Source organism: Nannobrachium achirus (genome assembly GCF_963921795.1).
Source record: "Nannobrachium achirus genome assembly, chromosome: 18".
In the NCBI taxonomy this organism is placed as follows: domain Eukaryota; kingdom Metazoa; phylum Chordata; class Actinopteri; order Myctophiformes; family Myctophidae; genus Nannobrachium; species Nannobrachium achirus.
This window is the reverse complement of record NC_137825.1, coordinates 34,330,868-34,345,845: the sequence shown is the minus strand read 5'-3', so window position 1 is coordinate 34,345,845 and position 14,978 is coordinate 34,330,868. Positions and strand designations below refer to the sequence as shown.

The 14,978-nt window shown below is 45.6% G+C and overlaps 1 protein-coding gene across 1 annotated transcript in view; it reads left to right on the top strand.

The window, feature by feature from the left end:
- cox10 (cytochrome c oxidase assembly factor heme A:farnesyltransferase COX10) overlaps nt 1-11,763 on the top strand; it is a 95,215-nt gene extending 83,452 nt beyond the window's left edge. The window contains exons 7-8 of the mRNA XM_080747715.1: nt 6,838-7,070; nt 11,234-11,763. Coding sequence (XP_080603841.1) covers nt 6,838-7,070; nt 11,234-11,667 — 667 coding nt within the window. The 3' untranslated portion in view covers nt 11,668-11,763. The remainder of the gene's footprint in view (nt 1-6,837; nt 7,071-11,233) is intronic.
- Nucleotides 11,764-14,978: the final 3,215 nt, after the last annotated feature.

Sequence of the window (14,978 nt, the reverse complement as noted above, 5' to 3'; positions counted from 1 at the left end):
TCTACCGACAGATTAGATGCAAGCAGGATCTCGACTCTGACACAACTCATCGGCTCATAAGCTGGTTCTCCCTCCATATATGGAGATAACCGACGAATCTCACTAAGTCTGACCTCACAAGCCCCACATTTGGACACGAACAACATATAACTCCATATATAGAGACATAGCTGCTGACATCAGTATGACATCACACTGCTGACATCAGTATGACATCACACCGTACACAAATGACCCTGACGGCACACACCAAGCAGTGTGATGTCATACTGATGCGGAGATATGAGCAGGGCAAAGGTGTGACGTGTGACCGACGGACGGACGGACGGCCGGTGGAGGTTTTGATACTAAACTGCGACCTGACGGTCGCAACTAAACTGCGACCTAACGGTCGCAATTACTATCATGAAATATAATCATGTGATATGTGACATGGTATCGGATCAGCATAGACTGGCACACTTACCAATACCGATAACCCAGCATTTTAGGCAGTATAGGCAGCTTTTTACAGATACTGGTATGGTAGGACTGTCACAATTATTACATAATCGTCTAATCGCAATTATTTCTCATAATCGCAATTATTTTGTCATAATTCTCATAATCGTTTCCATGTTCCATGTTGTGCCCGGGTAGCTCAGTCGGTAGAGCTCTCGCCTTTGTACCGCAAGGTCATGGGTTCGATTCCGGGCACCGCCAACTCAGCGTATGAGTAGCACGGCTTGGCAAGTCGTGCGGCAAGTACTGGGAGCTGATGGTAGGTGTGGCGCTCCACCTCAGCAGTCCATCTCCCAGGGGTCTAGCGCATTGTAACGGGGACAGACTCCCGCGTGTTACCGGCTGATACCGACTAGGGATGTCAGCGGTTAACCGGTTAGCCGACCGTTAAGAAATAACCGGTCATGCTTAACGGTTTCACGGTTAATTTTCATAACTAGAAGCTGGGCCGCCCTTCGGGCGGCCCAGCGTCTAGTCGGCGACCTGGCCAACTCGGGAACGATGTAAATACAGAATGAATGCCCCGCCCTTTAATGCAAACCCCATTATACCTGTTGTCATAGGACCTGTTTTGACCATCTGTTTGCCTGTGTCCATTTATGCCCATATATGGAGATATCTGTATCTGTCTGTCTGTCGGCGTCCATTTTATGTCCATATATGGAGATCACTGCAGATATAGTTCTGGTGTATGTATGTATGTGAATCTCGAGAACCGTTCTTCCCACCGGCACGCGCGTTCTCCAGATATGGGCATAAAATGAATCCCCGAATGGGGAGCTGATGTCTGACATCAGAGTTTTCCGCAACCGGTACTGTGTGTGCAGAGATCTCCATATATGGGCATAAGGGGACAAAGGCAAACAGATGGTCAAAACGGGTCCTATGACAACAGGTGGATTGGGGTTTGCATTAAAGGGTGGGGACAAAGGCTAACAGATGGTCAAAACGGGTCCTATGACAACAGGTATATTGGGGTTTGCATTAAAGGGTGGGGCATTCATGGGGTCCGCTCCAAAAAAGAAAATAAAAGAGAAAAAGACAAACATAAGACAAGCGACAAAGCGTGGGACTGGGAGGATGACTTGAATGATGCAGATTTAAGACTTAATGCAAACCCCATTATACCTGTTTTCATAGGACCCGTTTTGACCATTTGTCTGCCTGTGTCCATTTTTGCCCATATATGGAGATATCTGTATCTGTCTGTCGGTGTCCATTTTATGTCCATATATGGAGATCACTGCAGTTATAGTTCTGGGTCCATTTTATGCCCATATATGCCCATATATGGAGATATCTGTCTATCTGCATCCATTTTATGCCCATATATGGAGATCTCTGTATCTGTCTGTCTGTGTCCCTTTTATGCCCGTATATGGAGATCTTTGTGATTCTGCATCCATTGTATGCCCATATATGCCATATATGGAGATATCTGTTTATCTGCGTCCATTTTATGCCCATATATGAGATTTCTGTCGCTTTTTCAAACAATCGTGGGTCGGGTCGGGTTGAGGCCGAGCACTGCACTACCTGCTGCGGTGGGGAACGCACGTGCCGAATTTGAAATAGGGAATGAATGCCCCACCCTTTAATGCAAACCCCATGAATGCCCCACCCTTTAATGCAAACCCCAATATACCTGTTGTCATAGGACCCGTTTTGACCATCTGTTTGTCTTTGTCCACTTATGCCCATATATGAAGATCTCTGCACACACAGTACCGGTTGCGGAAAACTCTGATGTCAGACTTTATGCCCATATCTGGAGAACGCGCGTGCCGGTGGGAAGAAGGGTTCTCGAGATACGCGGATTACATACATACATACACATTCACAGAGATTTTGTGTTGACTCATGTGGCGTACGTGATGTCAGAGCCTTTTATGAAGTGATGTCACAATGACTCAGCGCTTGCGCCGATTTCCTCCGGAACAGCCTGATGTCAACAATCAGCTCCGCATAAGGAGATTCCGAACGTTTCGCGCCGGTTTCGGAAAACCGCGAGTCGGGTCGGGTCGAGGCCCGGCACTGCACTCCGCGCGGCGGCGGGGAATGCGCGTGCCGAATCTGAAGCCGGTGGGACGAACGGTTCTCGAGATACGCGGATTACAAACAAACAAACAAACAAACAGACAGAGATTTGTCGCATTTATAGATAGATAATATGATCGCATTTTCCTGGTCCTGCATAGTGTTTTTGGCTATGGAGATGTGATTTTGTCAAACAGACTCTGGGAGGCGCAAGAGAGTAAGTAGTCTTATGTCATGTCCAATCGAACAGTGAATGAGAGACAGCTGTTTTAGTGTTACGCAGTGGGGTCTGTGCCACAGTGTGGTCCGGGGAGGATCAGACAACGAGCGTCGGAATACACAAAACAGAACACGTAGCCAACAGAGGTATTTCGGTCTGGGAGCATTTCAAAAGGAAAGGAGTGTAGGCGACAGTATCTTTCTCAAATACAGCAGCGACATGAGGCAACAGCGATGCTCAATCACAAGCCGTGAGTCGCAGAACGCGACGCGCTGTGAGCTTGTAGATCTGCTATTTTCATCTCGGAAGAGTTTTCTCTGCAGCGCGAGTCAACAGACTCGTACAAAACAGAACTCGTCGTCATGTTAATGGTTCTCAATAAAAATGCTCAGTCTAGGCTAGAGCTTGTTTGTTTGAAAGGCAGAATAGGCACCGCCGCCGACCACTTGTTGAAACGCGCAGGCGATGCATGTTGTTTATTGACGATTAAGCCTAGAACAATTTATTTTTATTGTTAAATCCGTCTTTTTTGTTTGTCTTTCAAAGGGGCATAACTAAATGTCTACCATTCGTCTACCAACATTAATTCTGTGTACTTATATATACAATTTTGGGTTAAAAAAAAATAAAAATAAAAAAGAAAAATATTAAAAAGATATTAATTAAAAACCGTTAATTAACCGGTTTATGCTGACGGCTAACCGGTTACTGGATAAACCGTTAGTGACATCCCTAATACCGACAATAAGCCACTCCCGACCTACTTACTTGTTTCCATGTTGAACATTTTCAAACATGTTCAAAAATAGTAGAAATAGACGATCTACAAGCTTGCAAGCTTGTAGATCGGATATCAAATTTAAGTATAAAGTTGGCAAATATGTCAGTAATTTCTTTGTATATTTAGGTTATGTGTCATATCTGCCATGTGCAACTTCAAAGCCTAAAAGCCAAACAGAAATGTAATTGTCAACGACAAAAACACAATTGAATCGTTAATCGCAAATTATTTGAGTGACAATTAATCGTCATGTAAAATGTCATAATCGTCACCGCCCTAGGTATGGGTATCGGAAAACATCTCTATCAGTGAGCCAGTCTGTCTGTCTGCCTCGGATTAATCCCACAGCATATCATGACTTCCATCTGTGTCCTCCTCCTGTACTGGGGCGACAACTGCAGATCAGAGCTCTCTCTCTTTCTCTCTCTCTCTCTCCAGTGTCTCCACCCCATCATTCCGGCTGAGCGGAGCTCATCGTTTGTTGTGGGAGGGAGGATGTCGAGCATAGTTTGAGGTTCGCTGCGTTTGCGGTGGAGGCGGCTTGGAATGGTTGTTGTCTGGCGAAAGAGAAAGAGAGCACAAGGGCAGTAGATCAGTTTGATTTCTTCCTGGCGTCGCGTCGCTCACCGAACCGCTCGCTTTGCGTTTTTTCCGCGCAGTCGAGACTGTCGTTCCGCCCCGGCATATGAGCGAACGTCGATGCAACGTAATTGGAAAGCCATGGGTAGCCCCAGCTTCCTGACGCCTCGTACCGTCGGGTCTGATCACGTGTTTGTCTCGTAATCATTGCTGTCGGCTGGAAACCTTGTATGTCCAAAACCATTCATATTTTAACCCATTAAAATGCTGTCTAATTTTTTTTTTTGTAATTCAAAATAATTTGACATTTTTAAACACTTTTACATTAGCAGATGTACACGCTCGGGACGCGTTGCGCTGTGAGCTTGTAGATCTGCTTGGGCTGAAACTTTTTAGAACTGACGTCTTACATCCATAGAAGCCGCGCTGTTATTAGACCCTGCCTTTTTACATCCACGTCTCCCATCTCCATTCCATTGAGGGTTCCTCGTCACCCACCTGACCGCCATCTTGACAGTGGCGGTCCCACTATGCTTTTAGCAGAGAGAACAGTAAAGCCTGAGTTATTCTTAGTTCTACCGCAAAGTGTCGCGACGCGTTGATGCGAGCTTATAGATCGCCTATGTTTGCCTACACAACTCCCAAGTATAAATCACCCATAATCCTACCTCGGGCTGTGTGACGCACTCCCCCAACGGAGGCGTGCCACAGCCGGCTTCATGTCCACGTACAACCTGCCCCCCCCCACCCCACCTCGAACCCACATGAAACAAGACATAACACCACTAATCACATTAATGCACCGATCCTTTCCAAAATAAAAGCCCACCGTTTGCGTTTCTTCCTTCAGAAGAAGAGGAACGGGGGGGGCCTGTGTTTGGTCAAGATTTTAATCTCTTTTCTCCCTCTCTCTCTCTTTAATTTATGGGGCATTTTACTGGTGAATTTGAACCAGACCTTCGAGATCACTGCTTTCAATAAAAGGTTGGGGAGGGAGAGAGCAGGGACGTGCAGAGAATGTTAGAGAGGCAGGGGCCGAGATTGCTAAAAGGGCCTTTTGGTGAACATTTAGAAAATAGCTTACCTCCAAGCTCACAACGCGTCGCAGCGCGACGCCTTTTGAGCTTGGAGGTCAGCTATTTTCGGTGCTTGATACCACACTGAACTAAGCATAATCAAGTCAATACTGGAGATGTGGCGTAACGGCATGGATTTCTACACAGAGAGGGCAATTCTTTCAACATAAGACGCTGCATTCAAGTTCAGGAGAGTTTGGACAAGGCAATTCTCTTGAACGCTGCCTTCAGGTATTCGCATGGAAAGAGGGCATTTGCGTTTCTTTCACCATAGTAAAAACGGCATTCATGGTCTGGAGAGAGGGCACTTTTTTACAGACGAGTAAAAGGGCAGGGGCTCAAGCCCCCTTTGATGTCTATGTGTGCACGTGCCTGGGGGAGAGAGAGAGAGAGAGAGAGAGAGAGAATGAGGAGGAGTTGGAAGTCTTCATCCGGCTAGAGAGCCCAAGCCGCTGCTGCTGTGGTTAGTTTTGATCTTGGGGGCGTTTGTGCACATGCTCCGTGTCTGGCGGGTGCTGCTTTTATCCCCCCACCAGCCTCCCCATCCTCTCCCCCCCTCCCGGACAAACTCTTATCAGATGAGCTTCCTGCTGCACGCCTCCCTCCTCCCGCTTTGTGTCTCTTGACGACCTTGGGGGGAGAGGAGAGGAGGGGGAGGTACTTTCTCCGGGTGTGTGGTGATATCTCCCGCGCGTTGTAAATCTTCGTAACGTCTTAATCTCTCTCTCTCTCTCTCTCTCTCTCTCTCTCTCTCTCTCTCTCTCTCTCTCTCTCTCTCTCTCTCTCTCTCTCAGTTCAATTCAAAGGGGGCTTTATTGCATGAGAATAACATACGTTTACAATGTCAAAGCAAGTGTCAAAAACATAATGGAACAATTAATGGAACTAACAAGGCAAAATACTGTATATACACAGTTGGAGGCCTATTTCCTATTGCCTATTTCACATTGCAACTTGAGATGATGGTGGGGTTAAAATATGATTATTTTCTGGGTGGAGTCACGGCCTGAAAAGGTTGAGAACCACTTGCCTAATGCCTAGCCCACCATAGGTAATTCGTAAATTCGTAACTCTCTCAAGGGTTCCCACCCATTTTTACCAATTAATTTCCAAAACTTTTCCAGAATATTTAACCCAATTTCCAGGACTATATAACAATAATTCAGCTCATTAACAAGTCGCTTACTCCTATGCGCAATGCCCAAAGACAGGTAGTGTATTCCAGTGGTTCTCAACTTCAACTTCTTCAGGCCGTGACCCCTGAAATAGTCATATTTGAACTGGGGACGCTGACGAGCACTACGAGTTGAGGAATTTTGTATAACACGGTTCTATTGTGAAAATAGCCGATCTACATGCCGATCTACATAGCCGATCTACATGCTCACAACGCCTCGCGTTGCGAGGCGTTGTGAGCATGTAGATCTGCTATTTTCACAATTTCTGCCTCTAATATTTGACAATTTGACCAATGTAAAATTTGTCATTTCAGAGTTATTAACAAAATCAATAACCAAAGACAATGCATAGCTATTTTTTCCAGGACGTTCCAGTACTGGAAAAAAATATTTTTCTAATTTCAAAATATTTCCAGGAATTTCATGACCGTGGGAACCCTGTCTCTCTCTCTCTCTCTCCATCAGTCCCCTGCACGCGGTGTCGTTCGCCCTGGCGTGCGGTGTCCCGGGCGTGGCCATGCTGACGCTGGCGGTCAACCCTCTGACGGGCTTCCTGGGCTTCCTGAACATCTTCCTGTACACCTGCTGCTACACGCCGCTCAAGAGGCTCAGCATCGCCAACACCTGGGTGGGCGCGCTGGTGGGCGCCATCCCCCCCATCATGGGCTGGACCGCCGCCACGGGCTCCCTGGACCCTGGTATGTTGTGTACTACTACTACTGTGTGTGTGTGTGTGTGTGTGTGTGTGTGTGTGTGTGTGTGTGTGTGTGTGTGTGTGTGTGTGTGTGTGTGTGTGTGTGTGTGTGTGTGTGTGTGTGTGTGTGTGTGTGTGTGTGTGTGTACCTGTCACAATTGGCCTAATCGCAATTACTTGACATAATTATGCAAATTTGAAAAACTTATTTTGCAATATGTAGCTAAAATCTAACATGACGGAGATGCTTTCCCGGTTTTATTGGGTTAAGTATTGGTATATATATATCGTCGTTGTCGGGTAGAAACCTCGTATCTCCAAGTTTCAAATTTGTACGTTCTTTCGCAAAGTAAAGCCCTTGCAAGGCCGTCGCACAAAAGTAGTGAAAACAGCAGATCTACAAGCACTCAACGCCTTGCAGTAGATTTTCACCAGTTTAAATCATTTTTAAAATGATAAATGCAAAACCATCGGTTTTGGACATACAAGGTTTTCACCCGACAACGACGATATATTAACTTATCCAAGTTGTTTTTCATATCTGCTTTGGCACTCCTTTTGTCTATTTTGTCTTACAAGCCAAATAGACATTTTGGAATTAGTTTTATTCATAATGTTTCCGACGTCTAACGACAGAAACGCCAATCTCAATGATTTGAGCGACATCTAATCGTCAAGTAAAATGATATAATCGTGACAGGCCTAGTCCTCACAAGTATAGTAGTCCTCACAAGTATAGTAACACAAACCTGTGTGTGTGTGTGTGTGTTTCTTTGTGGTACCCAATAAGACCTGTGTGCTCTCCACTTAGTGGAGCGAACCGCCAGTGGCGAAACAGGAGACCCCGCACAAAAGGCGGCTCCATTTCCTGCCGCAGCAGAGCGTCTCGTACAGCACTTCCCTTCGTCCCTCTCCCTCCGCTTGTCTTTTGCGTTCATTAAGCGTGCGCGTTAAAAAGACCCATGGGAAAAACAACACTACAGTGCAGCCGGCCTGCGGCGTTGATGATTCTTGGCATCACGCCGCGCATTTTTGAAACCTCAGCAACGTGGCGTCGACTCGCTGCATACAACAATTCCGGGGAGGGAGAGAGGGAGGGATGGGGACACCCTGAGAGGCAGTTCAGAGAGAACATGGGGAGGGGTCTGCAGAGAGTATGGGGGCTCTAGACAGAACTCTTGTACAGTCTTTTGATAACCCCAAGTTCACGCGGAGGGCATGTTATTAGGATGAGAGCTACACGGTATAGGCCGGATTCTTTAGCCGGCGGGGCGAAGGCTATGAATAGCAGGAGTTGCTATGGACTCAGCAGCCCCTCTTGTCTTGAAATAAGTTCAATGGAGGGCTGCTCTCATTTCATTCCGCACATGAAAAGGCCATAGATGAATTATTTAAAATGTTTTGTTGAGAGCCCCCTCTCCCCCCAAAAAATACTGTATTCTGGCATCATGCATATGAACTCTTTGTTGAGTGTGTGCGACAGTCTGAGACACATTTCACAGTTGCCATAACAGAACACTTTGCACGTCTAGCAAACAAGCAAGGACCACCGTCATCTTGCTCCTCCACTCGTAATGATAATGATAGTGAATTTATTTGTTTAGCGCTTTTCCAAACAACGTTAAAAAATGCTTTTTACAGATCAAAGACTTGCGTGTCTCTCCAAACTGACAACATCTGTGGGAGCGACACTGACTTAGGTAAATAAAGCTCTACGGGTCAGGCACGGTCACAGAGGTTGTGTTGAACCCGTGGAAGTGATGTTGGTCCGGTCACATCACACTTTTATAAGGCAGTGGTTCTCAAGCTTTTCAGGCCACGACCCACAGAATAATCATATTTGAACCCACCCTGACGACTGTTAAGAGTTGAGGCATTACATTTTGTATAACACGGTTCTTTTGTGAAAATAGCAGCTCACAACGCCTCCCGTTGCGAGGCGTTGTGAGCATGTGCTGTAGATTGGCTATTTTCACACTTTCTGCCTCTAATATTTGTCATTTTAGACGTCTTAAATAGTCCTTAAATTGTCACTTTAGAAATGTGCAGATACCCTCTATACACTTAAACTTTATGTTGGTTTGTTTACTGTTGAGTAAAAAATAATTTGGGGACTCCTCTGGGGCTCCCGACCTACTGGTTGAGAAACACTGTTATAAGGGAACACAACAACAACAAAAAACTCATTACTCCTGAGACTGTAATATCCTAGTGTATCCACACTTTCCCAAAGCTGTTTTAAAATAGTATACAAAAACGCTGTTTTTCAAATGTGTTTAACTCATTAAATCCGGGAAAGTATAGCAGATATACAAGGTATCAAACTGGCACAGTGTTGATTTCATCGACTACAATTATGACGAACGACTACCTTTTTTTCCACTGACGAAAACTAAATAAAAGCTATTTAAAACAAAGTGTGGACGCCAGAGAGTTCACATTGAGCTCTCAGAAACATTAGCGTTATACATCATACAGAAACGGGGAAGAACTCGATTCACTTGAAATCTTCCATACCTTCCCATTTAGCACCTGCTCTTCAAGAAGTGTGATTTCACACGCCGAGTCAGAGAACACGACGGCACATTGTTTTATTGCCCAATTAAGTTCACAGGAAATGTGCGCTCGATGGCCAGAGAGTGACGGGACCGAAATCTGGACATTTGGTCCCATAAACGTTGTGATTCGGCCTGTCACGGTGCCATGATTCACTGCGTCTCACGTTTCACTCTTTTTAACGTCCGCTCAAAGGTGCTAGTTTATGACAACATGTGGCGGGGGGACATTAAACCCCTTTAGGCCTAGAATTATTGAATGCTTTAACCAGTGAAAAATAGCAGATATACAAGCTCACAGCGCGGCACCGAGTGCCGCGCTGCAAGCTTGTAGATCTGCTATTTTTGAAAAAGTCGTGAAAATGTGTGCAAATCTTTGAATATATGTATTTTCAAAGCGAACGTTGGTAACTCAAATTGTGCTTCTGGGGGTGGTCCCTGGAACTAGATATTTTGAGATGCTGGTCCGTGGCAAAATACATATCATTTTGGGGGTCCTTCACATGAAAAGGTTTGAGAACCACTGACATAGTAGTCTCTCAAGAACAGACTGAGCTCCATTTAAGTGAATAGGACCTTTTCTTTGACGATGGCTGGCCAGATTGCTGACATAGAAACACAGGTTTTTAAAAAAATCTTAGAAGGATTCAAAAGACACTTATAGAATCGGGTCAAAATTCTAATTTTCACGATTTTTCAAAAATAGCAGATCTACAAGCTCGCAGCGCGGCACTCGGTGCCGCGCTGTGAGCTTGTATATCTGCTATTTTTCAATAGTTAAAGCATAAAATAATGATACACAATAATGTGTACCCGTTCTAAATGGTTTAAAACCGTGAACACTCATACGGCTCTGACTCCTGTGGCTTCTCCAGTCTGCACATCTAGGACGGTTCTTTTTTTTTTTAAGGCCAAAGTGCAGCTGCAATGTGTGAGAAAGTTCGTATAATGTCCATATTTGGCTCTGTGCGGAGTGAGTCAGGACTACAGAGTTTTATCGGGGAACTTCTTTGAGGTGAAGTCACTCTGATAAAGTCAACTCAGATATTGTGTGTTTTATAGCGAGCCACTGGGTGTTTTGGAAACAGCCTCGATCGAACTGGCAGGGAAACGAACGGAGTGTGTGCTCACTCACACAGCAAGAGGTGACCTTGTAGATCAGCCATGTTCGCTATACATCAAACGATAAAGTATACGGGGCTTTTAGGTGGTTAAATGTGATAAATTACAATATACATTGGGATTAATAATGATACTATTCAAAAATAGCACATAATAGCTTGTACACTATTTCTGAATGTATTTATTTTTTAATGTTGAAAGCGTGAGACTGAGAACTACTGATTTAGAAGGCATTTGGCCACTGTATAAAATGCATCTATTAAAACACCTCCTCTCCCCTCACAACACACTCACTCACACACATACATACATGGTGTATACTGGTTAACTCAGTGGTTCTCAAAGTGGATTTCAGGGAAATTGACCCGTACAAATCTGTAACTCTGACAGTGTACACTGTCAGAGTTGAGGGGAGACCTTAAGATTTGAAAGTTTGAGAAACACTGGGTTAACTCTCTCAACATTTCTCTTCTCCCTTCCCTCCCCCCAGGTGCTCTGTTACTGGGGGGCTTCCTGTACTGCTGGCAGTTCCCCCACTTCAACGCGCTGAGCTGGAACCTGCGGGAGGACTACTCCCGCGGCGGCTACCGCATGATGTCTGTGACGCACCCGGCCATGTGCCAGCGCGTGGCCCTGCGCCACTCGCTGGGCCTGATCGGCCTGGCCACCCTGAGCCCCGTGGTGGGCGTCACCACCTGGACCTTCCCGCTGGTCTCGCTGCCCATCAACGCCTACATCAGCTACCTGGCCTTCCGCTTCTACCAGCGCGGCGACCGCAGCAGCGCGCGCAAGCTCTTCTTCTGCAGCCTCTGGCACCTGCCCATGCTGCTGCTGCTGGCGCTCACCTGCAAGAAGCCGCGCACCACGGACTCTTCCTCCTCCTCGGAGAGCCCAGCGCCGCTCCTCCTCCCTCTGCAAAGCTAGCCGCTCGGTTGCGTCTCTGAGACGGGTGTATATATAATAATGTGCCGTTTTCAAACCAGCAGATTTTACGAACCACATCCTCGCCCCCATATCGCTGCGCGCCAACAAGCGAAGCTTTGAGTCTTGCGTGTTTGCGTCCGAGCGAGCCGTCAGGCGAACAAGCGTACGCGCAGAGCAAAGCCAACGGCCTTGTGGTGGGATGGGAATAGGTTATCGCACCGGTTTGCAAATATGGTGGTACTGGACGTGTCATGCCTGTTAGACTGGCTAATGTTAACTAGCTACATAATGTAGCTAGTACATAATGTAGCTAGTAACAGACTAGAGATGGGACGATATGAAAGTGACACGTGACAGTTATTTTGGCAAAAATAATTGCGATTATCGATATTATCGCAACAATCTAAATATGCCTAAAACTTAAAATGCCACTCTTGTTAACCACTTGAACCCCCAGAATCCCTATTCTGGGAGGAACGTCTGCCAAAAATAGACAATCTACAATCTCACAGCATGTTGTGAGCTTGTAGATCTGCTATTTTAGTGAAAAGGCTACCAAATGTGTAGAGGGTTTAAGTCGTAGCCTACTACATTTGCAGCCCAACAAAAGCTAATTCAAACTAGCTTATGACGGAGGACAATTTCGTGAGGGGGGCGGGGGGGACGTGGCTTGCAAAATATTCTGGTGCTAAAGGCGTACACGGCCTCTGAGACCACCGCCCTCCAGGCCCTGCCTGTTCTCTCCTTTCTGGATTAGGTATGGGACGATATGAAATTTCATATAACGATTATTGTGACCAAAGAAATTGCTCTTTACGATATTATCGCACTAATCAAAATATCCCCAACATCCATTATCCTGGGACGGAAAAATAGACGATCTCGTAGATCGGCTATTTTTTGTCCGAGATTTGGTAGAGAGTGAAAAAAAAGACTGTATCAAGTACGTATATTATAAGTAAGTTTTACCAATAGAGGGTTTAAATGGTACCGGATATGCAGCTCGGCAAATAAAAGGTGAATTAATCCCAGTGCATGATGAGAACGATTTCACGATAAATTCAATCGTGAGTGTTTTTTATCACGATAAACGATAATATCGCTTATCGTCCCATCTCTATTCTGGATTGAGCTTCACTCACCTCTGCGTCGTAGCTTGTAGCTGTCGGCGATGAGGGGCTGATTACAACTGTTTTATCTGTGCGAGTGTGTTTCCTCATCACTTGTTGTGGAGCGAGGAACGGAAAGGAAGGGGGGGTCAGGATGGCATGTTTCGAATGGTTTAGTCAAACACCTGGATTTGCTTAAACCCCTGAGTTGCATCAGGTGGTAATCATTTCATTGTGTGCTTGTATGTAGTATGTATAGTTTATGTTTATTTATATATAAGTGCTCGCCCTTTTTCCCCTTTGGCCATGTTGTACATGCCATATTGTTAAATAACTTTGTACAGTGTAAATTGATCCTATTAATCTGTAGAGGGGCCGCAATCAGCAAGTAACCCCTCCAGATGCATTGTGATAATGCAAAAATGTTATAACATAGAGGAAATCCGGAACATATTATCACGAAGACATGTTGTAAGAGTTTAAAATGAGTTTAAAGACAACAATAATGCTGATTTTAAAGCTTGCTAATCAGTCCAAAATTAGATATAGATATCTGAACTGTGTAACCACTTGAACCCTATTTTTGTACTTGCAATATATTTTCTACAGGCTCACAACTCGTTGCATGGTGACAATGCGTTGTGAGCTTGTAGGCTAGGCTTTTTTTCTCAAGAGTCAAAAGATTTTTGCTTTCAGTGTTGCTTTACTTTGACGAACACAATCCATTTTACTTGACTTTAGTCCTAGATTTATGGGCCACTATGCGTGGCATCTTGCTGCACATGCAGCAAAACTCATCAATGGTTCTACTTCTACCAGTCTGCCTCATAATACTTCAACACGGTTCACCTGTAACAACACCAGAGAATAGGTGTGCTACAGCACTGTATGTGTGGAACACCAAGGCAAATGTTCTCTGACAATAAATGTCTTCAATACTTCCATGTCTTTTTTGATGTACTTTCGCGTAGCCAGATGATCGCAATCTCTACCTAACCATACAGGCGCTAAACCTGGTTGGAAACAATTCAGGGATTATTCAAAAAACATAACTTTATTGAAAAAAAAAAAAACAATGCAGAGACTTCAGACTTTTATATTTCAGCATTGGCAATGCAAAAATAGCAGAGGTACAAGCTCGCAGCGCGGCACAAAGCTGCGAGCTTGTATCTGCTATTTCCGAACATTTTTGAAAAATCTTGGAAAGTGTGAGAACTACTGATTTAGGAGGCGTTCGTAGAATCGGCCTCCGGTCTTAAATTGAATTTACTTTTCCCCAGACATATCGGGTATGTAGGTGGATACCTCCGATCATCTTGGCTGCGCTTTTGTTGTTGTTGTGTTTTTCATACTCTATTGAAACCCACCTTAGGAAGGCTTGTGTGATTATGTATTGATCGTGTATGCTGGAGGCAGATACAGCCAGCCTGATACAGTATCTAATCACACACACACACCACCACTATCACACCGCGCTAGATGGGGCCGACCGGCTGACTCAGCGCAGACTTAGTGTATGGATTTAAGTTGCAATTATAGCCTTAGTGGACACGCATGGCATTAGGAGTGGATGACCATCATCCATCTGATCCCAGGACGTTTCTATTTAGCAAAACCACCTCTGCACCTGTCACTCAGCCACATGCCCCCCTCCCCCCCACACTTCCGCCCCGTATACCCCATAGTTTTGGTATTTGGTTACGTCTCCATCACCACCACGTCCCCACAGAACGAGACCCCGTTTTTTTTCTTTTTACCCCCACACACATCTCAACTGCTCTCAATCCCATAAAAGAGGGACGACGGGGATTTAGCCATGAAGGTTGGGGTTGGTTTTGGGAGGGGGGGGGTTGAAATGGCTATATCCTCGTAAAGTGTCCGACCGGATACACAATTTCATATCGGAGAGGGTGGGAGCCGGGGAGGGGTCCAGCCAGCTGTTACAGTCCGGTTAGGTGGAGGAGGGTGGGGTGGGGGTATGCGGGTGCCGGCGAAAACCTGCACGGAGATTGAATGTCAGTGGGTGCCAGTCTCGCTATAGATGATGGGTGACGGGGCCTGTGGGCATCCGCTCGTATCTAGTGGCACAATAAGTAGCCAGAGCACGTCTTTAAACCCTGAAATTCATATAGCAGAATATCTCTCGCTGGGTTATATAGGCTGCTTGCGGTTGCGTTGGAGCTGTCACTTACCCACCAGAAC